The sequence below is a fragment of the Equus przewalskii genome, chromosome 15 (genome assembly GCF_037783145.1).
Source record: "Equus przewalskii isolate Varuska chromosome 15, EquPr2, whole genome shotgun sequence".
Lineage (NCBI taxonomy): Eukaryota > Metazoa > Chordata > Mammalia > Perissodactyla > Equidae > Equus > Equus przewalskii.
The window spans coordinates 67,950,654-67,977,140 of record NC_091845.1 but is presented as its reverse complement, the minus strand read 5'-3'; the positions used below and the strand labels follow the sequence as shown (position 1 = coordinate 67,977,140).

Below are 26,487 nucleotides of genomic sequence, written 5' to 3'. Positions count from 1 at the left end.
AAGGATGGAATCAAATCTGATTTTGAAGAAGTTTAAATCCAGGAAATTCAGCACAGAGGGCAGAGAAATGCCTCCAATTCTTGAATCTCTACATTAGCCATTGCTCAAACACTGTTTTAGAATGCCAAGACAGATACCCCAGACGCCTCCCCTAGAATTCTGCTTCATTGCTTTGATCCCTTCCTCCTGTTCTTTTCTTCCCTCAACCCCATTACTTCCTGCTCCTCAGTTGCCCCTAGTCCCCCACCATAATATTTTTGTACTTGTGAGATGGAAAGTCATCATGACTTTTGAAATTGTTTCCAGGTGTGTGATGAGACACAAAGTGCTGTACTATACCATGTGTTGGCTTATAAATACTTTATAAGCAATTTTTGAACTTTACAAAAAGGCATGTTGTACAGGCTAGTAGCCTCAAAGTCTCCGTTTTTGTCAACTAATGTTACTCAAAAACATCCAGATTCCCTCCAGGATTGAAACTATTATTTTACTCTTTTTATTTGATATGGTTATAATATTCCAGAGTAAAACCTATAAACTTCAAGTACTAAGAGAATTTGTAAGAGGAGAAAGTAAAGAATCTTTACTGATTTCTATTTTGTGAAAACGGAAAGCTGTATGTTCTGGAAAGAGTGATGTTTAGAACTAAAATATTCACCTACCGTCATATCTACCAAACCTTTGGGGCCCTTGATGCCCTGGAAAGAACAGAAGCACGTTTAAAACGCAAGATTCTGAGGTCTCACACATTATTCTCCCGAGTTGGCAAGAAATTCTCAAAAAGTTCACCATAGTACATAGACCACCTTTTGCCCTTCACTCCTGGCCCTGGAGTTCTATGTGACCCCATAAGGAAGGAGGTCAGAGTGCCTAGGAGGTATATCCCAGACTTCAGAGTCCAGGATGCCCAGGTAGATGGTATATACAGACTTCTGGAAAACAACATCACTTGAGACTAAGCTACAATTTAGGATCAAATTCAGAAAAAGGCCATTCAGGATCCCAGGACCATTCATAGGCAGTTCTAAAGTGGATCCCAGTCTGTCCTCCATCCCTTCTGCTCAGGCACCACCCCTATCTCTGCCCTAGTACTGAACAAGTCTGCCCTAGAACGATAGACTGATAGCCTAGCCTCTGAGGATGAGCCATGGAGCAAAACAACAATAAGCTCAGTCTTTTCCTTTCATACCAAATGACTTTCCAGGGAATTTTTAAAAATATATGTGGGCTTGCTACATCAGTTCATATTATATAAATGTCATCTTTTATTAGGATTTCCTTCTGATTTTTGCATAAATGTTGTTTTTATCTTGTTTATATTGAAAAACTCACTCTCCAGTGAGTTTTATACATGTTTTATGTATTTAGACAGATTTGTAAATCTCCAGTCACTCTAATATTTTCCCCACATTCAAGTAAAATACATATATTAAATATATATACTGTATAAGGACTTGAAGCTGATGTCCTCTAAAGCAAATTTGGCCCGTTTCCTATATAGCTCTTCTTATGTGTCCCAAATGCTTATTTCTTCTTAGAGATGCCTCTTATCAAATCCTTATTCATTTTTACGCAAAGGTTGAAAATCAAAGAAAGGAGAATAGTCCATGTTACCCTTGGTCCTGGTGGGCCTCGGTCACCTGGAATTCCGACAAATCCAGGAAAGCCGGCATTGCCCTAAAAATGACCAAACCAAAGGAATAAGCGTCCCCTCTTCAATACAACTTGATTAAAACCATGAGACCCACTTTGTGATACCAACTTGTCATCACATCTGAGGTCCAAGGAGTCTGCTATGGACCAGTTAGTTTATAAACCATGATCAGTGGCATGAGACATGGAGACTAGAATGAGTGATCTCTTTATCTAAATTCCCCTCATCTACCTAAACCCAGCCAACAGATGCAAACACACACAAACACTCACTTCCAAACTGAGCCTTAAAAGATGACTCAATACACAGTTGAACCTTCAGGTCATATAATTAAAAGAATGCAGGAAATCTGCATTGAGGGCCTGGCATCAGGAGACAAGAAAATTCCTCCACCACTTTCTGGTCTTCAGTGTCTCAGAAAAGGTTTACACTGACGACGGGCTCATTGCTCATTTTACAGGTATATGAAGCGACACAGCATTATCTGTACGTAATCGATGCTTTAGCTTTTTTGTTTGAAACCAGACAGATAAGTTTAGCTGAGCAGGGCAATATTAGCCAGCAGCAAGCCAAGTTAGGCATAGATCAAATTTTTCCTTATGTCCTTGCCAATATATGAAAATATCAATTATTGAGAGCCTAGTAAATATACATTCTCTTTCCTTGCCTCGTTTCTGCACTGAACACTAGTCTGTGTGCTTTTCCCAGAAGGCCTTGCTCTCTAATGTCTATCAGCTAAACACTACCAAGGTTTTAGATATCCACAGGGTTACTCCTTCCAAAAAGAGCTGCCAGTGATTGCAACTCTTCAAGATCGAATCTTCAGAACCTTAGAAATGGATTTTTAGTGACAGACTCTATAAAGCACAGTGAAAACATGGCTCAAAGTCCACCAAGATGGTAGCCACATTCTTGTCAGTCTAGTCCCAAAACAGCTAAGAGAAAGCTAAGGCTTGGAAGAATCTTAAAGAAACAGCAACATTTGCTCTACAGCTAAATTAACTGCAGATAATTGGCTAAATTAGCCAAATGATATCTAGACTTACCAAAGACAGGGTTGCCCCCAAACTTGCTTTTTAAAAGGTTGATATTGCATAACCAAAACTCCAACTTGGATTGCCTGTTGTTATGGTTTGGTGAGCTGCATTTGCATTCAGAAGATAAATGTGAGTGGGATTAAGTGGGGAGTGAGGTAGCCCAAGGAAGGTGTGGAAATGCACTGACTGAGGAGGATGTGGGCTTCCTGCTAAGAAGTCACTAAGCCAATGGAAATATGTTCCTGTGAGTAGAGTCCCATGATGTGGGCCTCTGTGGATCTTGGGAAATTGCTTTGGTTCTTACCCTCTTCCCTCTGATTCCCTTTGCCCCCTTCTCTCCTCGGTGGCCCGGGTCACCGTCTTCTCCCTTAACAGAACCAAAAGCAGAACCTTGAGTGTAAATAAAAATAAGTACAAACAAATGACACATGCTGCATACCAGTTGCCAGGCCGAGAAAGATATCTTCTTACTTGTACACCAGAATAGCCAGGAAATCCGGGTTCACCCTAGTGTCAGAAATGAGAAAAGAGCTTGTTTAACGTCATGTGATAAGTCTTTCTTTGATATTCCTTGGAGAGAAAAAGGAAACTATAATTTTGAGGAAATAGACTCAAAACAAGTGCCAGAAAAACAGCTACAGGAACAGTTGTCTTGAGCTACTCCCAAGTGGCTATATTTTATTTCTATAATTCAATGTGAAACAACTTGCAAATGATTTTTACAAATTCTTCCCTGTCCTTGAGATATTGTGTAGTGAAACTTTCAGCTTACGCATTTTATCTGTTGGTTTAAATAACCAGAGATCTGAGCCAAGGGAAGGGGGACCAGATTGACTCTTGGGAAGCAGGTGCTCATTGTTAGGTCAAAGGCTTACTACAAAGCAATTATTCATTCAACGAATATTCATTTAGCACTAGTATGTGCTAGGTACTTCTCTAGACACTGGGAATTCAGCAGTGAATAGAACAAAGACCCTGCTATCATGGAACTTACCCACTAGTGAGGAAGAGATATATAATATGTCAGGGAGAGATGAACGCTATTTTGGAAAGAGGATTAAGAGATAAAGAATGATATGGGTAGGAGTCGGGGGTGTAACTATTTTATGTAGTGTGGTCAGGCAAAGCCTTTTGGTAAAGGTGGCATTTTGGCAAATTGAGGAAGCAAGCCAAGCAGATATCTGGGAGAAGAGCATTTCAGGCAGAGGCAAGAGTATGACTGTGTGCTGTGTTTGAGGAACACTGAAGGAGAATGTGGGGGGAGCAGCAAGAGATGCTCAGAGAGTTGACAGAGGGGCCAGATTGTGTAGAGTCTTGTAGGTCATGTTAACAGTGGGGTTAATTCTGAATGACATCAGAAGCCACAGCTGGGCTTTGAGTACAGGAGTGACATGATCTGACTATGCACTTAAAAGACGGCTCTGGCTGCTGCATAGACAACTAACTAGATGAGGCAAGGGTGGAAGCAGGGTGACCAGTCAGGTGGCTGCTGCAGTAATCCACGTGGAAAATCATATTGGCTTGGCCCAGGGGGTGGCAGTGGTGGTGGTGAGAAGTAATGAAATGCTGGATGAATTTTGAAGATAGACTCAACTCACCATTATTTGTTGATGGATTAAATGTAGGAGGTGAGAAAAAGGGACTTATTAAAGATGGTGCAAGTATCCATCTTGAGCAACTGGCAGGATGGAGTCTTCACTCCCTGCGAAAGGGAAGGCTGGAGGGGGGGCAAGTTGTCAGGGGAATCAGTTTTGACTGACTGGATGTTTGATGATATCAAAGGCTTATTGTAAATTCTTAGGTGTGATAATGGTATTGTGGTTCTACTTTAAACGAATCTTTTAGAGAAGCAACCTGAAAACTTTATGCATGAAATATATGATATCTGAGGTTTGCTTCAAAATAATTGGGGTGCAGGGGATAAGCGGGTAGGAGTATAAATAAAACAAAACAAAATCAGCCAAGGATTTTTCATTGTCTGAGTTAGGTGATGGGTCCATGGTGGGGGGGAGCGATATCATTATATTAGTCTTGCCACTTGTATATATGTTTGAATTGTTCCATAATAAAAGGTTAACAACAAAAGAAGAAGAAAAAAGGTGTTTTGGGACATCTCAATTTTAAGATGCCTGTTAGATAACCAAGTGGAGACATTTGGAGTTTAAGAGATTGGTCCAAGCTGGAGATCACAGGAGAAGTGGTACTTGATGCCACAGGACTGGATAAGGTCATTTGAGGAGTGAGTAAAGACGGAAAGAAATATGAGGATAGAGCCCTGAGTCTTCCAATATTTAGAGATCAAGAACATTCAGAAGATCTAGCAAAGGAGACTGAGGAAGAACAGCCAGCGAAAACCAGGAAAGTGGGGTGTGCTGAGAGACAAGAGAGGAAAGGTTTCAAGAACAAGCCCATGATGACCTTTGTCAAATGCTGCTGAGAGCTGGGGTACGATGAGGGCAGAGATCTGACTATTGGATTTAGCACCATGGGTTTTACCACAATAAAGCAGATGGAGTTGAGTGGGGAGGGCCGAGGGGTGAAGACTCAAGCGTCATCAGCTAGAACCAGAGGAAAGAAAGCGGAGTTTCCCAAGCTTGGCACTACTAACATTTTGGACCTGATGGCTCTTCGTCGTGAGGGGCTGTCCTCCGTGTCATGGGGTGAAAAGCAGCATCTCTGGTCTCTACCCACTTCATATCAGTATCATCCTCTCCCCGAGCTGTGACAACCAAACATCTCCAGACATTGCCAAATGTCCCCTGGAGGGTGAAATCACCCCTGGATGAGAACCACTGGTATAGACCTACTCCTTCAAAGAGTTTCGCCAGAGAGGAATGGGGCAATGTGAGCTCGGAGTTAAGTGAGGGTTTGGTTTTTTGTTTATTGGGGTTTTTTAGATGGGAGATTTTCCAACCTCTTTGTGGGAACATCTTTGTATACTGCTGGTAATGGTCTATGGAGAAGGGAAGACAATTTGATGATCCAGGAAAGAAAGGTGACACCTGCAGGAGCCAGGGCCTTAAGGAAGCAAAAAGGGAATGGAATCCAGGCCATGAGAGGAGAGATTAGTTTCAGATAAGGGCATGGACTGTCATCCCCATCAGTAGAGGGGAAGGCAGGGTCCACAAGTAGAGAGGCAAGTAAGTTGGCCTATGTGGTGGTGGATGTATGAGGTGTTCTCCTCTCATTGCTTCTATTTAATTAATGAAATAGGAAGCACAATCCTCCACTGAAAATGTAGGAGAGAAAGCAGATCTTGGAGGTTGAGGGGAGAGGAAAGGATATGAAATAGTCGATTCGGAGAGGAAGAAAGTGAACAGAAGAGGAAAGCATAGTCGGCAGGCCAAGCAGCAGTAAGGGCCCTTTAAAGGGAGATCGTTATGTTTTGCCAGGAAAAAATCATGCAAATGTGGATTGAATCTCTGTGTTTCAGAGTGGTAACTGTATCACAATAAGCACAGACTGCCCTTGTGCTCAGCTCAGAGATGGTATGTGGCTCAAAACACGCATATTTGAATTCTACCCAGGATTCCCCTGTTATGCAAACTCTCCCTAGAGAAAAAAGACTTCATTTGCCAGGATGGGGCTCCAATGGCTACCTTCCACACTCAGCTCTGTTTCTAACTAGCCGTGTGATGGTAGCCAAGTTACTTCACTTCTCTGAGTCTCAATTTTCTTATCTGTAAATCAACTAGGCTGAACTAGATGATCACTAAGGACCCCCATTATTCCATCATTCTACAGATATTCACCAAGAGCTGACCGTGTTTTGGGCATTTTCCTGCTTGATAACCTGCTTTCCTGGTGCCATCTTGCAGCCACAAGGGAAACGAGAATTGCAGAGAAGCCAGCCCAGAGTCCTGTTAAGTATCACTAAACATTCCAGTGATTTCTCATTTTGTGAGGCAATAAATGTAACTTCCAGACTAAAGCACCCCGAATAACCATGACTATTGACATTTGATTTGTTCAACAAGCTTCACATGGCTTCCATGCTTTGAAACCTCTGTCAGGAGCCCATTAACTACAAGTTAAAATACCAGCTTCTTATAGGAGTGGAGATATTCAAATACATTATTCAAATATACTTATTGAGCACCTACTCTGTGCCAGGCTCTGTTCCAGCAATACAAAAATGAATAAGATGTAATCCTGCAGTCAAGTTCCCAAACTAGGAGGCAGACACATATGCAGGGATAAGTGATAATGCAACCTAGATGGAAAGAGGCTACTGCAGAAATATGAACAAGATGCTTTAGGAACATAGAGTATAGGACAACAAATTCTGTTTGGGGAAGTCCAATAAGGCATGCACAAGGAGAAGTTGATATTAGCGTTGATCCTAGAAAATGAGTAAAAATTGCCCAAAGGAGGGAGATGAGAAGGACATCCCAAGTAGAGGCAAGAGTGTTTGCAAAGGCGAGGAGTTGGGAAAGGGCCTGACGTTCCCAGAGCTGGGACGGGAACATCGGGTGTAGGTGGAAGATGAATAAGGAGTCTGATTTTTAAATAAAGGAGTGATAAAAATCAGCTCTTATATTTTAAGGAGGAAACTCTGGCAGCTACAACATGTTATAAACAGCATGTAGAAACCGGTCCTGGCAGACCACTTGGGTAATAACTCTTACTTTAGTAAAATAAAATAAAAACCATGTCTTTAGTTCAGCATACTCTGTAAGGTAACCCTCACCTTTGTTCCTTTTCTTCCTGGACGTCCATATCCATCTGGACCAAAAAGACCCTAAGAAAAGGATACACGATAAATTGTAGAGTCATCCAGATTAACACGTGGTTGGTAATATTCTCCGAACTCTTGGGTACATCAGCAGCACAAGGAGGTGGGGAAGGCGGGAGGGGCTGGGTGGAGGCGTATCCCACCTTCACAGAGGACCACTAGACGACTTTCACAGGATAAGGAGGGGATAAGGGTTGAAAACTTTGAGAGACCATGATATAAGTAAGTTTTTTGTGGGTTTTAAAAAAAATTTTTAACCCCCTCTTCAGCAAGCTTCTGTACCTCAGCAAGATAAGAGCATGTTTGTAGGAAGCCAAATCACTGTACAAAGTTCCCATTGGGCTAAACTTGCTTTCCATGTAGTATAAAGTAACAATGGAAGAAGCTCCAGAATTGGTAAATCTCTAGGGAGAAAGACAGATTTTGGGGGAAAAAAACCAGAATAGAGGAAATGCAGTTTAGTGAATAAGTGCACAGAATATAAGCCCAGACAGACCTGAGTTTTTATTCCACTTCCAACACTCATGTGAGTGACCTTGGGCAAGTTACTCAACCTCTCTAAGCTTCAGTTTCCACATCTGCTAAGTGAGGATAATAATATCATCTACATAGTAAGCTTTGGGGAAGGATTAAGTGAGATCGTGCATGGAAAGCACTTAGCATGATGCCAGGCACCAAGAAAATACTTATAAGTGGTCATTATTCTGCTGCTGATGGCGGCAGTAGCAGTGATGAGTTCGGCAGGGGAGTGGTAGTGGTAGTGGTGGTGATAAAGGTCACGGTGATGGCATTGGTGATGATGGTGGAGTGGAGGTGGTGGTGATGATGATAATAATTATGAAAATTTTGATGATACTACTGGAGATCTTAGCATCTATATGTACAGCGAGCTTCCTGTAATAAAGAGTGAATTCAGAACCTGTTAGGTGCCTTTTGCTGAAAGGACAAGGACTGCACCAAAATCAAGTAAGTCAACTGAGAAGAAAAATTAAAAATTTTAAGCCACAAAGATCATTCCTATGGCCTAAGAACAAGAGAGCGAAGTATTAGAAAAGAAAGAAAAAGAAGATAAAGAAGATCACCAAAAATGAATTATTTTGAGGAAAAAGAAGGATGCGAATGAGGTTCATTTGCTGTTACTCCAGCTTCTCTCTGCTGAAGGACATGCAGAGCCTCCAGCATCTGCAACCCCAGAAACCCAAACTGTATATTTTGGAGATGTCCCCTCTGATGTGATGTGACACCTGATTGACACCGTCAAGAAAGGCATTGCTCCCCAGCTTAGTCTGTCCCAGGGAGAGGTCAGTAGGAACAAGCTTTCTGTTATTTTAAATCAGGATACTTTACTAAAGTTAAGCAGTGTTAACTTCATCATCTGAATTGAGTGTAGGTACAAAACACTATTTGCCCTATACTCCATTTGATGGTAATCTTACTCTGTTCTTTCCCTTTCCACATTTAAGTTTCTGTTTTCTCTCCTTGCTCAAATGCAGTGTGAGTGCTGAGTGCAAAACAACTTCAGGTCCTTCCCGTTGCTGATGAAAGAAATCTCAGAAATATGAGTTGCAGGAAAGACAACATTACTGCATCATAAAGCTAATTCCAATAAGGTGGTGAATTGAAAATATCGATAAAATAACTAACTCGCTCTCATGATTAAGGTAAAAATGTAGAGTCCTGTCTTTGGAAATGTTATCTGTGAAGCAAACATTTTATGATCCTTGGGCTCCAAAGATCATTTCTGTGCTCTGGATAATTGAACTCACACCTTAAAAGACTGCAACTCTGATTGGCTGTCTTATTTGTTCCCCAGGAAAAAACGTTTCATTGAACATCTCTGTATTCCTAAAAGACTCAATTGCTTACAAAATCTCTTTGTCAAGCAGCAGAGGCTGACTGGCACTTCCTTCTTCAACATGTGAGAAGGCAAAATAATTCCCAGGACATCTTTGGAGTCTTTCTTTATACAAGGAGTTTGAGAATCTTTGAGTATTTAGATTCACGGCAGCTCTAGTGATCACATCATATTTGTGATCCCAAACTTAATTCATTAAGAACATTAGAATTTTATGTGAAACAAGAACAAATAACAAACAAGAGATTCAATCAAGAGTCCAGAACAGAGAAATTAGACTTACAGGTTGCCCTCTTGGTCCTTGTTGACCCCGTGGGCCTCTTTCCCCTTCATCACCGAGCTCTCCCTTTTACAGTAAAGGATAAAGATTAAATTAATTTCTCCTGTGAGTTCATGTGATTTTATGTCATTTTCCTTGGATTTTACAGTCAATCTTTTCAAGTCCTGTTAGCATCACCATACAGTCCAAGGTAAATATCTTCCTCTAAATTTTGTTAAATATAGATAACTAACAGATATAGCAAAGATTTTAGTACTGAAAATCAGCAAAACCAGGTTTACAGCACTGGTTCCAGCATGCTATATTATTATGGCTTTTTCTAGGTATGGGTGTGTGAATCTATATTTGTGATCAGGCCATAAGTTTATCTATCTATTGATATGTTTTTGTCTACTGATATATATGACCATCTATCTATCCATCTTTCTATATGTCTGTCTATAAATTTTTCCTTCTCTGTATCCATCTATCCAGCTATAAGGTAATGGACAGTCAATAACATCACCAACCACATCAGAAACTCATGCTGGAAATGATCACATGAGGAGAGATTCTTGTAAGAATACCGAGTTGGAATCAAGGAAAATTGTGTTCTCTGACATTTACCTTCATTCCTCTTGGTCCAGCTTTTCCTTTTGAACCATTAGGCCCTGGAGGCCCAGGATTCCCCTGCAACAAGACCAAGACCAAAATCACCTCAAGGTACAAAAAGTTAACTATCTGACTCTCTTGTTATTATTGAAATGGTCTGGAACTGGTAATATGCTCGTGAAGCACCTTTAATGTTTTTCACAGTTTTATCCTCCTACACACAAAACGCATAACATACACTTTTAATCTCTGGGCTGGGTGTTGGGGTGGGGGAGTAAGGTGTTCTGTGCGAAAGGCCACATCACCATGTACCGAGAACTGGAGGAATTACCTGGCTACTAGAGGGAAAAACATCACTTGATTAAGCAATGGGAAGACAAACACCTGAACTTATACCCTCTCTAAATAGAAAATATTATCAAATGAGAATGAAAATAATACAATCACTTATGGGGCCAGTTCTTCCTGACCAAGAGAGAGATTGAGGACAGAACTAGGGCTTAGGCCATCCTGGAGCTGCTATTTTCAATCTCCAGATAGGGACGCTCATCCCTAAATTAATCATGCTGCCCAGGTTTTTAGGCCATCTCAAATGCCACCTTATTCAGGAAACCACTCCTAACCACCTGTCTCAATCTGGTCTGATCTTTCTATAAAGCACTGGGATACTGGGTGGGGAGCTGAATAGACACTAGAAAGACTCAAGTTGGAAGCTAGTTTGGCCACTTGCTATCCAGATGACAAGTCTTTTAATCCCTTTGAGCCTTGGTTTTCTCATCTGTAAAATTGGTATAGTAATGCTTCCTTGTATGTTTATGAGGAGTAAATTAGTCATTTATACCCCTTTCACAGAACTGGTTTTTCTTGCACTATAGGGAAGTATGAGCTGTGTTACACAACCTTGAGGCTCAAATCCAATCTCAGTGATCACTATATTCCCACAATACACCTAAAGTAGAAGGGGGCACACAGCTGGTGATCAATGTCTATTGTGTCGAATGAGCTATTTGTAGAAAGTCCTGATACCCACAGATCCCAGAACAAACCATGTAGCTTTATGTCGTTTGTCCAGGAGCACTCAGGGGCACGAACCGGCCATTGTTAACGAGCAGCTGTGTTGTAGCTGTTAGAGTTTCAAACCTACCTGAGCACCCTGTGAACCTTTCTGTCCAAAAGTTCCTGGTACTCCTTGCCTTCCTCTTGGTCCCTGGCCCGAAGATGAAAATAAAATTCAACCAACTTTTACAGAGCTATTTATTTTCCCTGTACCCACAAAATCATCTTGGAGGCGGATGGAAACGCAAATTAAGGTGCACTGATGCATCACTATCTCCTTTATCACACTTCCATCAAGCAGCATCTTCACTCTGAAGCACCCCCACACACTCCCTCCAAACTCCCTCCGTCCAAAGCACAGGATGAGTCCCCAGGATCTAGACTTTCAACCATCTCTCCAGTTAAATGTGATGAACACTAATGTTTGAGAACATTGCTTTTATATTTTAATTCACCCAACTAATTTTAAATCCTAAAAGGTGAATGAGAGGAGCTGCTAAGATGCTGATCTCCTTTGAAAAATCAACCTTTTCCTTGTACATACAAAGGCAAAAGATAAGAGATTGCATTCTGATTTTATCAAGAACCAAAAGCACATTTAAGTGGCCTAATCTCACTGAGCACATTGCTGAGGAGTTGCTCATTTCTCCCCCAATCTATTTTACTTTACTGATTTTTGACACTTGAATTTTTCTCCAACTTTTTTGAGAAATGCTTTCCTATTGGAAGCATTGATCACGGCTTCTGTACTGTTGGATGCGGTATTGTAACCGTGTGCTTAAATAGACCATCATACCCACACCCCAGCGGGAAGTGAGAATTAAGGAGAGGTTTTATTGACTATCTTGCTCATGGCTCACAGCACGACTTGCTCCCTTTGCACTCAGCTGTGTAATAAAGTGACTATAAAGGAGAAGATCAGGACACCACAGTGGTGGGGGGTCCAAATTTGACTCAAGCCAGTAATCACAAGAAAAGGCAAAAATACATTTCTCAGTTGTTTCCCTTTATGTTCAGATATTATTTTCTATCATAAAATAAATATAATCTCTAATTACACTTTGATTACCCATTTTTTCCTTTAGCACCTTTGTTAAGTCGAACAGCAGCAGAAACCTTCTCAAATTATCATCTGACACTCATAGGATTTTTAAAGTTATGGAGAATGATTCAATGTGTTAGTATAATTTGTTGGGGGTTTTTGGGGTTTTTTTTTTTTTCAACTATGGCCAATCTTTTTTTTTTTTTTTTATGCTTTATCTGCTCAACTCCACCCAGTACATAGTTGTATATCTTAGTTGCAGGTTCTTCTAGTTGTGGGATGTGGGACGCCACCTCAACGTGGCCAAGCGGTGCCATGTCCGCACCCAGGATCCAAACCCTGGGCCACTGCAGTGGAGCGCCCAAACTCAACCACTCAGCCACGGGGCCAGCCTCTATAATTTGTTGTTTTAAAGTTCCCCCATTTGAGGATACTCGGAAACAATTTGACTTTTAAAAGAAAGATGTAGAAAGTATTCCAGAAGGGCTTACAGAATGACAGCTTTGGGTTATGCTTAGAAGATTCCAAAAGCACTGGTTGGAAGTTTAAATTTCTGGTTGTCACTGAATAGTTTACAATGCCCCACTGGACTGAACTCCTCGAGGGCAAGACCCTTGCCTTAATGGTCTGAACGTCCCAGGCCCACTAGCAAAGCACCCTGTGTATAATAGATAATAAACACTTTGCTGATTTTCCTGCCAGATTGAATACAATTTTAATAAATTAAATACTATTTGAGTTGTTTGAATACACAGCTTTAGCACAGTAATTAAGAGCACAGATTTTATAACTAGACTCCTTGAGTTTGAATCCTATCTTTATCACTTATTAGTTGTGTGAGCTTGGCCAATTTACCTAACTTCTTCATCCCCCCAATATTTCTCCCCTGTAAAATGAGAATAATAATGCCTTAGCCCCATTGAAGCATTAAATGAGATAATACAAGTGCTTATGGCCATATTTAGGACATAGTAAGAGCTCAATAAATATTAGCTATTGGGGTTTAATCCTCCCAGAAGAGAGGTTACACAATTTGTTTTGGGAGGTCCTGAGGGGGAGGTATCCGAGGTCATTCTGATAGATGTTAAATCTCCATAAAAGAATCTAAGTTAAAATTTCAAACAAATATCCTTTAGCACTAAAAACAAGTTCACCGATACAACCTGTGGGCCTGGATACCCAAGCTCTCCTGGGTAACCCTGTTCACCGGATTCTCCATGCACACCCTGTCGAAATAAATAAAACGTAGTCAGCTCACCAGGCATCTTTAGTTTTCCTACTGAAGGCAGCCTTCCCTGCAAGACGAAACTTGAAAGCCACAAGAGAAAGACAACCAAGATTTGACTATCTGTGCTCAGTCCTCTTAGGATACAGAGCTGGAGAGGAAATGGGGGGAGTCTACTTATGATGGGAAATTGCAAGACCAGATGCTTATTGTCTTTCCCAGTCTTTGCACATCTTCCAATGCCTCAGCTAGTGATGGAAGCAAAAGTACTTTGTTTAAATAACTCAAACTCCCATCTTACATAATAACTGGTTCCTAAGAGCCCATCCATCCTTTTAAGGGATATGGGTAAAATGCTCACTGGTGTTAAGGACTCTTACCCCACGTGAGGAAACTCAGAATGTTGAACACAGTAGCAAGTGTGATATTCTAGGACAAAGGCACAAAACACACAGAGAAATAGCAGAAAACTGGCTTTAAAATCCTATAGTTTCTTACAGCATTAAGCTAGCTCTCTAGGCAAAGAGTTGGCTGTTAAAATGATTTCTCTGATAACAGATTTAATTTCTCCCTCAAATTAATATTTTCATTTCTACAGAAAAGATGCATTTTCCAAGATTGAGGATAAGACCCATTTTGTGAATTATTCTGCCCCTTCCTGCTCTTGTTGCTCACATGTTGAGTAGGTTACTGATTATTCATAGATTTGCAGAGAGAAAAAAAGCTTCAACTCAGAATTAATCAACATGTGGATCAATTTCTTGTGCTTCTTAAGTTTTGTAAACTATTCAGATAATTGGGAAGCACTTCTATTAAGCATTACTGCTTTATTATTTTGCTCTTCAAGAGTTGATTTCTAGACTTAAAAATATGAACCAAGTTTTAAAAGGCATGTAGCTAGAAATTTTGAAACAGGGTGTGAAATATTACCTAATTTGCACATCACATTAGTGACATTCATAGTACTGCAACGCTTCTGAAAACAATGTGGCTCCATATAGCAAAGTTCACACTCTTTTATGGCAACTCCGTGCCTATACATTTATAGTAAGGAACCACTTTCAGCAAAGCGAATGTACGAACAAAGCAAAAAATCTGTAATACAATTTTTCTTTACATCACTGACCATGTCATCTAACAAAATAGAATAAATAAATCTAAATGTTTAACGTAAGAATCGGTTAGTCAGTCATTGTTCTTCAACAGGGTAAGATATAGTATATTAAAATTATAATTAGAAGATTTGGAAACATAGAAAAGCAGAATGTAAAATAGTATATACGTTATGATAACCCTTTATTATCTATACAAGTAAATACACAAACATGAAAACAATTGCAGGAGGATGGTGTGTTTACAGACATTTAAAAAATTAATGATATTCTTAGTTTTATCATAATTAACAAATTAAAGTTTTCTCTTATTGCCAAAATAATTTATGCCTTGATTTGTTTGCCATTATACAATCTTTTCCATAAATAAAATCTTATTTAGAATTCCATTTTATTATGCATCTTGCAAAAGCCAGCATACCTAATTTTTCAGACAATATGAGCCACATTTTCCCAAGGTCCACGGGATGCTGTAATTTGGAATTCAGCACCTCTGTAAGCTCTATTCTTCAAAAAGTACTGGGGATCTTTAGCAAGTTGTAGCCTCAAAAACATAAAGTCTATGTGACCAATTCTCCAACCCTGGGTTAACTAGCAAACCATCGACATATTAGATAAACTCAGTTCACCCTGGATTCTGCAAATAGTTATGATTTTATCTCTTACTTAAAAATCAGACCTTGAATAGGAAAAAGAGCAAAGAACTATGGAGATTCATCAAGATTACCGTGTATTAAAAAGGAAGAGGCATCCTACCAAAAACAGCAGTTTGCACACATTTTTCTCTGCTCCCAAAATGAGAGCTTGCTGTTCCAAAATCTGTCCCAATAAGACAAGAGTGCAGAGGCCCAGAGAGCAATCAGTCTGGATTAGAGCAGGACAGAGGGCCCAGGAAGGAGGAATACAAGAAAAATAACGCTCACACATTTGAATGTATTGGGAGGTTATCAGTTCTGTTAAAGATGATTAACTAGTAACAGGCACCTAGAACACAAAGCAAATGGGAGAAAAGGTGACTGGAGGCCAACAGAAGTTCTGTAGCTGTAAAGAATATTTACCCAGTCAGTGTGTGAACAAAGAATTGATTTAACCCAAAGTGGAGAAAATAAGTGTACTGCAAGGATGAGTTTGGAGGAAGTGTACAGAGAAGGAGATGAACAGGTTAAGAAAAATCTTTATCCTCTATAGTAAAAAATCAATAGAAAAACATCCAGAACTGAAAACCAAGAAACAGCGAACTAAGCATGTTGTTTAGAAAAATGTCAATAAACCAGAAGAAACAGCCCAAAGAGATGAAAGTGAGCACTCCCGAAGAGCTGGGAATCAGGAGCAGGCAGTTAGAATGGGCAGGGAAATATTTTTCATCATAAGCTTGCAAGTGCAATTTGACTTTAAATTTGTGCACATGCTGAGCTCTGATTTAAATTAAATAAAAAAGAAAGACATAGGAAATGGAGCGACACAGGGAACCAAAAATAACTAAGACTCAACTGAGCAGAGGACCCACTGTTAATGGACATTTAGATAAACTACACATAGCACCACAAAAGAATTAAAGAATTCAGGAGTAGGAAATTCCTTCCACTGCCCAGAGTCACTTAATTTCTCCAAAACTTAGCCTAGTCAACTTGTAGTCTATTTCCTTCTGCTTTTTTGGGTATTAAAAACAATAGGTTAAAATGAGAGTTCAAGACATCATTTATTTCACAATTGTTAAAATTGAATTAACGGCACAAGAAATTATCTATTTAAGAATTTATTTCAAATCCTAACATTTTATGAGAAATAATATTTTACTTGGTGTCAACAAAATTTGTTTGGATTGTTGAGACTTGGGCTTTCTCAATATCCATGCTTTTCCAACATGTTTGGTTTGAAGACACAGGAGACTCAGCTTCTTTTGTACCTGGGAGGTCATTGCCCACCACACACACACACACACACGCACACGCACACGCACACACACTCATCCATTCCCAGACTCAGAGATGACATAAATTGATCTCTTACTTTTTCACAATCCCTAAATCATGAGAATGCTAGAAAAAATAATTCCAGCAGAGCATGACCAGACTATGTTAGAGAGAAGTCTACCTCATAAACTTAACTCTTATTTTGCACAAAAATTTCCAAGAACATCCTGATCTTTGTCTGTCTCCACCAATTACTAGCTGGCTCCGACCAGCAACTTCACTTTGCTAAACCTATATTTCCTCTCTTATCCATAAAAAATAACCAGTGATGCTCATAACTCCTGGAGTTTAGAGAGGTTTACACAAGGTGATATAAATAAAGGCCTAGTACAGTGACTGGTACTAGATAAATGCTCAGTAAAATACGAGTCCTCCACAGAGATATCCCCCATCCCACCCTCAAATCACATCATTCCCCTTTGGAAATAATAAAAACTCAATCTTTTTCCTTTATTTAGTGACTATGAGGTCCTCTTATGCACTTTTAGGAGGTCCCACTTCTTTAAATGGAAAAATCATTATTTCAGAGGCAAAAGCCATTCTCTAAGGTATTAGCTTCTTTTTGATCTAAATGGAATATTACAGCAGGCTGGAGAGGGAGCAGAGAAGAACCACGTGAGCTTTCCTTGTTTCATGGAAAAAGCCCCCAGAGAAACTTCCCAGTGATATGCACGCACCCTCAGACAGCCCAGACAGTACTCCCCTTGACCTCAGAGAGAGCTCTTTAGGGCAGCCATGTATGTGGAACAAAAAGCAACTCTTTCCAGAAAACACTGACCTTCAACCCTGGCTGACCTCGTCTTCCTCTTGACCCCTAAGAATAGACGGGAAGCAGAGACCTTAGAGAAGGAAATAAACCAATTTTTACCCCCACCCACCGCTCTCTTCCACAAAAGCAGGTGAAATATATCCAACAAGCAGTTATACCTACCTGGGGGCCAACATTTCCAGCTTCTCCCTGAGGTCCACTGAAACTAGAGCTTCCCTGAAAAGTAAGAGGTAAAGGAAAGATCAGTTTAGATGTCTACACACTTCTGGATTTGTTCTCTACACATGGGCTATCCAATACAGAAGCCACTAGCCACAGGCAGTATTAAGTTTAAATTAATTAAAATTAGTTTAAATTAAAATTTTAGTTCCTCAGTTATACTAGGCACATTTCAAGTGTTCAATAACTACATGTGGCTGGGGCTACCATATTGGATATCACAGATACAGAATATTTCCGTGATCTAAGAAAGTTCTATTGGTCAACGCTCCATTTGCTCCTAGAAGCAAATGGATTTAATTCTGGTTTTTAAAAATATCCCTGTTGTAGGTATCTTTCCCCAAAGGTTGTTCATTTGATGACTCCTCAGGGTTCACCATGCTGGAACAGTAGTTGTATGTATTCTCCAACAAGCCGTGCTTAATATTTGAAAAATATCGGCACTTTCCTTTCTACCTGCATTGTATAGGGTACAGAGTGGCCAACAGAAACAGAAGGTATAAGAGTGTGTCTCTGTACATTTGGAATGTCAATAGATACAGATGGTGATGGAGAAAGAGGTTAAACACAGTCACAATAAGGAAAGTCTCCAATGCTCTCATTTCTTTCAGGTCAGAAGTAGGAAAATAAGTGGTGTCCAGAGAAAGAATGAGTCCATCTTTCAGGAGAATTGGAAACCATCTTGTAGGGAAAAACAAGGTAGGGACATTTTATATAATTATTCAGTGAAGTCACATACTAACTCAATAAGAAGACATAAATTGGGAAAGACTGTGAAATACAGAAACAAAGATGTTTTGTGCAAAGCTGTTCTTCCTACTGTTATTTATAATAGATTAAATTCCAAAACAATCTTATATGAGGGAAGTGCTAGTGAAATTGTGGTAGAAACACATACTGAAATAGAATGCAACAATTAAAAATTCTGTTTATCAAAAGTTTATAAAGTAGAAAAAAACTGTGCTACAGTGTTGTTCTTTTCAAGTACACTAAATTCTCTCAAAGAATAAGTTATGCCAAATTTAGAGAAAGACAAAATGGTGATTCCTCTTTTTTTTATATTATATTGGAACATTTCTTAATCAGCCCATGGGATCCTCATCTTTCTCAGGGACAGTAACTTTGTCATCCACAAGTTAGGAAAGTTCAGTAAACTGATGGTTTTCTTGCTTACTGGAACTACTGATGCTTTGTTTTCTATACACTTGACTTTTCTGTGTTCCCAAATATCTGTAGTAAACGTTACTTTTATAATGGGAATTTTAAAAAAATAAAGTAGGTTGTATGAGGGAGAAACCTTTAGATAAAGCACTCTCACAATTGGTCTCCATATAATAAGGATTCTTTCTTAAAATGTTTATCATTTTCTCGTTTCAATAGTAAACAGTTTTTTACAGCCAGCACAGTAAAGGAATGATCTGGGCAGATGCTGTAACCATGGAATAAAAGATTGTTGGGAAACAAGAAATTTACAGTCTCAGAGTATCACTGCCTAGATTACTTAATCATTAGAAAGAGGGGAAAGGTGTGTTCATGATGGATAAATCAGGTGAACACCATCTTAATCAAGTGATCAAATTAATGCACCAATAATGAGACAGACTGACACAGTGTCCCTCCTCGTGACTGAGAAGGACACAGCATTACTTAATATGCTGCCAAAAATGTTTAACCTGAGTCTAGTCATGAGGAAATAGACAAATCTTAATTGTGGGATGTTTAGCAAAATTATTGGTCTGGAATATCAAGGTCATGTAAACAAAGAAATAATTGAGTGACAGGTGTATTTAAAGGATAGTACAGAGGCAAGGTGACTAAACGTACCGCATGATCCCTGATAGGATCCCGGAACAATGATGACAACCACCAAAATAGCCAGAAAGGGCATTACTGGGGCAAGTGGAGAATTTTGAATATGGACTGTATATTAGAAGGTAATATTGTATCAATATTAAATTTCTTGAGTATGATGATTGCTTTGTGCTTATATAGGAGAATGTCCTTGTTTTGAAAGATACCTATTGAATATTTAGAAGCAAAATGTCATGATGCCTTCAATTAATGCTCAAATAATTCAGAAAAATATATATATATATACCTTTAAAAATCTATGTATATGTATAGAAAGACATAAAGCAAATATGGCTAAATGATAACAATTGGTGTTCATTGTGCTATTCTTGCAATGACAACTTTTTCTGTAGATATTAAATTTTCTAAAGTGAAAAGTTGGGGTAAAAAGCAATACAGGTTCATCACAGATATTTCAACAACTTCAGAAAATAAAAGGTTAAGGGAAAAAATGCATAATTTCCGAGTGTTTATCCTTCCAGGATAAATAGATGTAGATATACTCTACCAATTTGGATTCCTGTTGAATATAGTATTTTATAATCTGGTTTTTCACTTAATATTACATCATGAATGTTTTCTTTATTAAGATAGTCTTCTAAACTGTTTCATGGGTTAATAATATTCTATCATGTGGATGTAGCATTGTTTGTCTAAACAATCCCTTATCATTGGAAATTTAAGCATTGTAGTGATTAAAAATCACGACATTAACCATCCTTGGAGCTAAATCATTGTATGGGTCCATGATTAGTTTCCAAATAAGTTTCTAGAACTGGAAAGGCTGGATCAAAGGACATACACATCTTAAGCCATGATAGACACAGTTGGTACCTATACAATATACTCTCCCCTCTGTTCCATACTAAGAAAACATTAGTTTTGTTTGAGGAAACAACATGCCTAGTTCCAAGAGATGATGATGACAGGTCTAAGCCAATCATGGTAATCCCATTTCCTTTGTCAGAGACTTGCTTTCTCTGGCTCTCTTAAAATGGGGCAAGGGCAGGTGGGGAGTACAGGACCTAGTTTTGGCCAATAAGTTATAAAGAAAATATTGCTGGGAACGCTCTGATGAAAGGAATGTCCCTTTCCTTCTGGCAATTTACATAAAGGTGAAGACAAAATGTTTGGGCTGCCAAGCCTAAGGACCACACCGAGGATGGCATCATGGAAGGAGAGGGGCTGAGCCCCTGATGACATCAGTGGATCTTGATGGAATTATCAAGCTCGTGTACCAAACTTAGAATCACCTATGCCTGGATTATCAAATATGTTTATTAGCTAAACACTGCCATTCAGGCTTTCTGTCATTTGTATATTAAAAAACATAACAAAAAGAAAAAAGCAGTCCTAACTCATATATCTTGCCTGATGGACTTCCAGAAAGATCGTACTGGTTTTCATTCTCCCCAGAAGTGTGAAAGCATGACTGACTTCCCACTCCTTCCCAATACGAGGAATATGATAAAGGTTCTCTGTTTGGTTTGAAAGACTGCTTCATCAGGGCACTTTCTCCATCCAACATGCAGCGTGGAATGTGCTCTTTGGTTCAATGCTAAACTAATTCCAAGGAAAGATTGTCCCCTAGAGGACTATCTTCTAATAGCACTTCGCAGGCTAGAATTTTCAGCATCCACCAGCTGCAACATAACTGATGGGAGTGACTTCTGTTAACCAAGTCTATTCAAAGAATACTTAGTTAGCACCCTTGTTTGAGCTCAGCATGGGATAGAAACCTTGGGGAACACAAATACAAAATGGCATGGCACTGCCTCAGAGGGTTACAATTTTTGTTTGCGCACACAATTCAGAGGTCTGATGTTCAAGGTTGACCCTTAGCTAAAGTCAGCAACAGAGACCTCTGAAAGCTGTGTGAGGCTCTCCCCATGGTTGTGGTGCTGCGATGGACACAGCCCTGGACAGTTTGTCTAGAGGCCTGAGTTCCTTCCCAGCAGTAAAACTGTGAGTGAACCATGAAACCAAAGCTCAGTTTATAACCTTTCTTCCAATGACAATCACTAACTCATAGAAACTTTGAAATGGTTTCTTTAATCTTCCCACCTTACAGAGGAGGAAACTGGAACCCAGATTGGTTAAGGGTTGCTGCCCTGCTGTTCTATTAGCTCAATCCCAGAGCTGATTGAGTGGCTATTCACAGGGTTCTCTGATCTCAACTCACCGGAAAGAACTCTCTCAATCAACTTTGTCCAAACCAACTGTAATTAGCCACAAAATGAGAAATTCTTGCAGCAAGTCATGACAGTTTTCTCACACAGCTACATAGTAATGATCTTGTTACAAACTGGATTTTATTCAGGACTTGTACATATATGAAATGGATGCTAACTTGCCACAATCCAGGGAGGAGAACAGATGTCCTAAGGTTTTGTCAAAGGACACAAAATTGGAGCTCAAAGTAAATAAAGTTTCCTCTACAGTTGTAAACATTTTGCTATGCAGACCTCATTTCTGGAAATTGGCAATGATGAAATATGAGGACTGAGGTACTTGTATTATTTTAATCATTTTTCAGAGTCATGCATTTTAATATCTAGGACGTAAAAATCTGAAAGTGACTTCCAACAAGTCAGCATCTGTCAAGTTAACAAGTCTTTCTTTCTAAGATGTCTTCTGTCACGATGCTCCTAGTCTTCAGAACTAGACAAGGATCTTATCTTTAAAAATGGCTAGTACCCAATTCATATCAATCAACATTGTCAGTGATAGAAAGGAAGCCAACAGGGTAATGACCCTGAGTATCTTTTAAATCAAGACATTATTATAAAATTGGGGAATTTTAACACTGGAAAGATCTTAGGCATCACTGAGTCTGATGGTTTCATTTTGGAGATGAAGAAACCAAGGACAAAAGAGGTAAAGTAACCTGTATTACTGGTGTTGTGGGACAAAAGATTTGTACAAAAAAAAAAAAAAAGAAAAAGGAAATCCCTAGGAGACAAGGATGCAAGGACAAGGATATAAGTGGGGATTAACATTCAGAGCTCCTGTCTGCGTGGACAATGGAATCCCACAGGTTTGCTCTCTGGTTTTCTATACTGATCCAACCAGAATACCCACATCTCTTGCACAGCTAGCATCTGTTCCTAAGCACTTCAGTATTGCCAAGCAAACAGGGACCATCTTACCTGATGTCCATGCCTTCCTTTTTCTCCCTTAGGACCTTGGATGTAATTATCAATTCCAGGATCCCCCTGAGAAAATAAAAGATTGCTTACCTCAAATGGACAGGAAAGAAAGGAAAAGAAATGACAGGAAGTATGATTTTTTAAAAAAGAAAGGCAAACCAAAGTGGACCCTTTTAATTGTCTGGGCCTGCTCAATAATTCCCAAATACTCAACGCAATTAAAATTCCAAACTCTTTTAAGAACCCAAATTTTCTATAGGATGGGTTTCCTTTCAAATCTCTCATTTGTTGCAATACTAAGATAGGCTGAGCAGATGCCTCATTAATGAGTAATTAATTTCTCTCCACCTTTGTGCCATAAGCAAATAGTTCACAAGTCCCTGGATCAAAGCAGCAGAAATCCCCCCAACCACCACTCACAGGATCGCCCCTTAACCCAGGCTGTCCATGCTCTCCAGGTCGTCCAGGTGGTCCCGTCAAGCCCTTAAGTCACAAAAAAAAAAAGTGTGTCACTTTTTAAAATCACTTATTGTCTAGGGAAGAGAACATTATGAGGAAAAATGAGAATCCCATTAAAAGAGCAATTTAGTACTTGAACTTAAAGCTTTTGCTACTAAAGAGGTCAAGTTGAGACTAGAAAAGAACACACTTTCATTAGAAATCGATGATATGCTTGGCCTTAGGTGTGCATTACCTCATTTAACACTCACAACTCAGAAATTACCCTATTTGCATACAAGGCACCTGAGGCTCAGAGAAGTTGGACCCAGGACTCCCTACTACCAAGTCCCTTGATCTTTCCACTCCCCCCTGATGCTCCCACGCAGAAACACATATAAGAAAAAGAAGGCTTTCTCCCTCATGGGCATAGGCAGCATTAGGAGAGCAAGATCTCATGAAAAAGAAGAGAAAAGAAAAAAATGCTTCCAGAGCTCCTGACTGCTGTAGACAGGGAAGACCAGTGAAGTGAAGCAACTTGCCATGAGACTATGACATGATAAGCAAATAGTTTCTTCTCTTAAAACCTGCCATTAATGGAACCATCTCTGTGTAGTAGTTCCTACAGAGTTGGGGAGAGCCCCCACCCCAGGAAACTTCCTCAGATGATGTTATGTGCCTGATTCTGGAGGGGATACACCACACTCTGAGAATAGCAAACTGGGACCCCTCTCTAAGATCTGGCTCTCAGACACACAGGGAATGGAATGTTCTCTAGGCCCCAAAAGAAGCCACCTCATAATGTTACTTAAGACTCCTCCTTACCTCTTACCTGGCCTGATATAATGATAAAAGGGAGTTAGTTAATTCAAAATTGCAATCCTGTTGTTTAGTTTACTAGCCAGGAAAATTTCTTTGACCTCTCACAATTTTCTTATTTGTGAAACAGATATACCCATCTTATAGGGCTATTATAGGGATTACATGGAATAATAAATTAAAATACTGAGTACAGAGCCTGGCATATGGTTCCTATTATGATTTGCCCAACTCCTAGTCCCTCCTTTTCTGACTAGACACTGGCTTTACAGTAATCTTCCACACCTGTATCTTTGAACATGTGTCTTCCTTGCCTAGAAACCTTTGATAGCATGTGATTACTCAGTAGAAAAAATAAGACCCCAAACATGGCATTAAATTGACTCCAAGTTGCCACTTCAGACTTTCCTCCCACTCTTTATACTTCTTTCTCACTCTCCACTCCTATGGAACTGGAATCCTTGTTTGTCCAAACCTACCCTGAGTTCTTCTAACTCTAAGCCTACCTTCTTTCTTAACCTGGAATATCCTGTGTGTGTCTCTCACAGAGGTCTGAGTGAAAAATGTCTTGATTTCCCTAGAATTCTAGAGTCTTCTCCACCCTTCGGCACCATTCTCAAATGCCATAGGACCTCAGTATGGAAGGTTGGTCTCTGGCCCCTCCCTCCTGCTTCATCATCTGATTGTTACTCATTCTTTAAATATCATCCCATCTTCACCCCTGTGACTGCACAGGCGGGAGCGGATCCCCATCATTTACCCCTCCCTCATGCATTTATCTCAGAGGTAATCTTACATCTATTTCCATAATTATTTCATTAATGTCTGTATCTCCCTAAAGAGGCCAGCTCTGAGATACAGAACCCACATCTGTTTTGCTCCCCATTCTACAGTCATGCCTGGATTATGATAGATGCTCAATAAGTTTTGATGATTGATTGGATGAAAAAATACCACTCTCTTCTAGATTCCTCTCCAAGTCACTGTGCTCCCATTGATTCTTTATTTGAACCATTCTTAACAGCCTTTATCTCATCCTGTCTTGTATTATAGTTCTCCCTATATAAATCTTATCTCCTGTACCAGATAATAAGCTCTTTGTTGGTCAAAACCATAACTTATTTATCTTTGAACCCTTTCCTGTGTCTAGCAAAATGCCCTGAAGCACTTGACAGGTGGTTATTGAGTTTAACTAAATTCAGTGGGAACTGAGTCTCGAAGTCCCCAGTCTTGAAGGAAGCATGGTGTTGTCCACCTTCTCCAAAATCTGATCCACAAACTGCAGGTTGGAAATTAAACCTCAATAAAGAGCCATTTCTTGTGACTCCCTGTTTTACTTATCAGGAAATCAATCCACACCTTGGGGTAAAAGCAGCATTCTAATTCCATGAAGGATACAAAAAAAAATAAGTAAATAAATTTCACCCCTCTTATATAACCCAGTCAATCAACAGAAGCTGATTATAGTACTGTGTTGAGACACATCCTTTAGACAAGATTCCACAATCAGTTAGTAATGTCTGCCATGGGAACAGGAAGGGAGAGTTACAGTACATATGCCAAGTATCTGCTTTCTCTTACATAGAAATATAATTACCAGCACAAGGCAGTGTATAGTCACTGTCAAGGAGATAGTACAAATAACGTACATTGGAAGGATGTAGAGGAGGAGATCGCTATAGACTGACATGGTCAAGGAGGGCATCATAAGGAGGAAAGTCAGGAGCTGGAAACTGAAGAAAAAGTGATGTTCAAAGAAGCACTAAAAATGAAGGCAAGGAAAAGGTATTCCAGGATGGGGTACCTAGCATGAGCCAAGACACAGAGCAGGGCGTACATAAGGAATCTTCAGGGGACAATGAGTAGTACAATTTGACTGGGAAGGATACTTCTTGACTGAGATTAGTGAAGGATGTGGTTGAAAGGCCTTGAATATAACACTAAATCATTGGGGGTAAGAAGCCACGAACAGCTTGTGAGAGAGGGAATGAGGATTACTGTTCTAAAGCACGATAGGTCGAGTAACTCGGTTTACATTACTCATTTCACTATCTGCAGAGTCAAGCCTTAAGTAAAGGTTCCAAATAGTCACCTAATATTTACTCCCCTTTATCTCCCAATCTAGTACTTAAGGCACTAGATGATTCTTTCCCAGAGCTTAAAAATGAACTTTCAAGATCAGTTTATGAAGTAGAAATATGAGAGAAGAATGTCCTCATACTTTACCCTATTTCCCCTATTTCCTTTTTCTCCAGATGACCCTGGGACTCCACGATTACCCTAGAAAAAAAGATAAATATACAAAGAATCTTTGTTATATTAGTCACACTAGAAACTTTTTTCACGTAGTTTCACCTTCTAACCAAGAATAAAAAATTTATTTACCATTCTATTTCTGACTATGTGACAGACTAGATGCCCTGAGCAATCTTCCCTTTGTAAAACAACTCAAAATTCTAGAAAATAAATTAAAATATCTTTCATTTACATTAGTGAGCTGATAAATAAAAACAGAAATCCTTAGAGTTCAGAATAAAGAGAAAGCAGGAATCCAGGGAAGTCATAGCCACCACCTGTCCTAATGACTTCTGATCACTCTGGATGTGTGTGTATGAAAAACCACAAGCTGATCATTTATTTTAAAGTGGTTCCAGAAGGTAGTGCCATCAAGTACGTGGCAGA

General features: G+C 39.5%; 1 protein-coding gene and 1 long non-coding RNA gene across 2 annotated transcripts in view; one reads left to right on the top strand and one right to left on the bottom strand.

The window, feature by feature from the left end:
• The window catches only part of LOC103550800 (collagen alpha-4(VI) chain-like), a 103,480-nt gene that overhangs the window by 22,156 nt on the left and 54,837 nt on the right, over positions 1-26,487 (bottom strand). Inside the window, exons 17-30 of the mRNA XM_008519871.2 lie at positions 26,032-26,085; positions 22,969-23,031; positions 22,549-22,614; positions 17,492-17,545; positions 17,339-17,374; positions 13,414-13,476; positions 11,297-11,359; positions 10,168-10,230; positions 9,565-9,627; positions 7,382-7,432; positions 3,163-3,198; positions 2,996-3,058; positions 1,615-1,677; positions 663-698 (exon numbers count right to left, since the gene is read on the bottom strand). Of these exons, the coding sequence (XP_008518093.2) occupies positions 663-698; positions 1,615-1,677; positions 2,996-3,058; positions 3,163-3,198; positions 7,382-7,432; positions 9,565-9,627; positions 10,168-10,230; positions 11,297-11,359; positions 13,414-13,476; positions 17,339-17,374; positions 17,492-17,545; positions 22,549-22,614; positions 22,969-23,031; positions 26,032-26,085 (774 nt within the window). The remainder of the gene's footprint in view (positions 1-662; positions 699-1,614; positions 1,678-2,995; positions 3,059-3,162; positions 3,199-7,381; positions 7,433-9,564; positions 9,628-10,167; positions 10,231-11,296; positions 11,360-13,413; positions 13,477-17,338; positions 17,375-17,491; positions 17,546-22,548; positions 22,615-22,968; positions 23,032-26,031; positions 26,086-26,487) is intronic.
• Positions 4,153-20,746, top strand: LOC139076200 (uncharacterized). The gene is made up of 6 exons (XR_011527570.1): positions 4,153-4,319; positions 8,920-9,087; positions 9,710-9,751; positions 10,188-10,263; positions 18,160-18,247; positions 20,515-20,746. It is a non-coding gene; the product is annotated as an uncharacterized lncRNA (long non-coding RNA).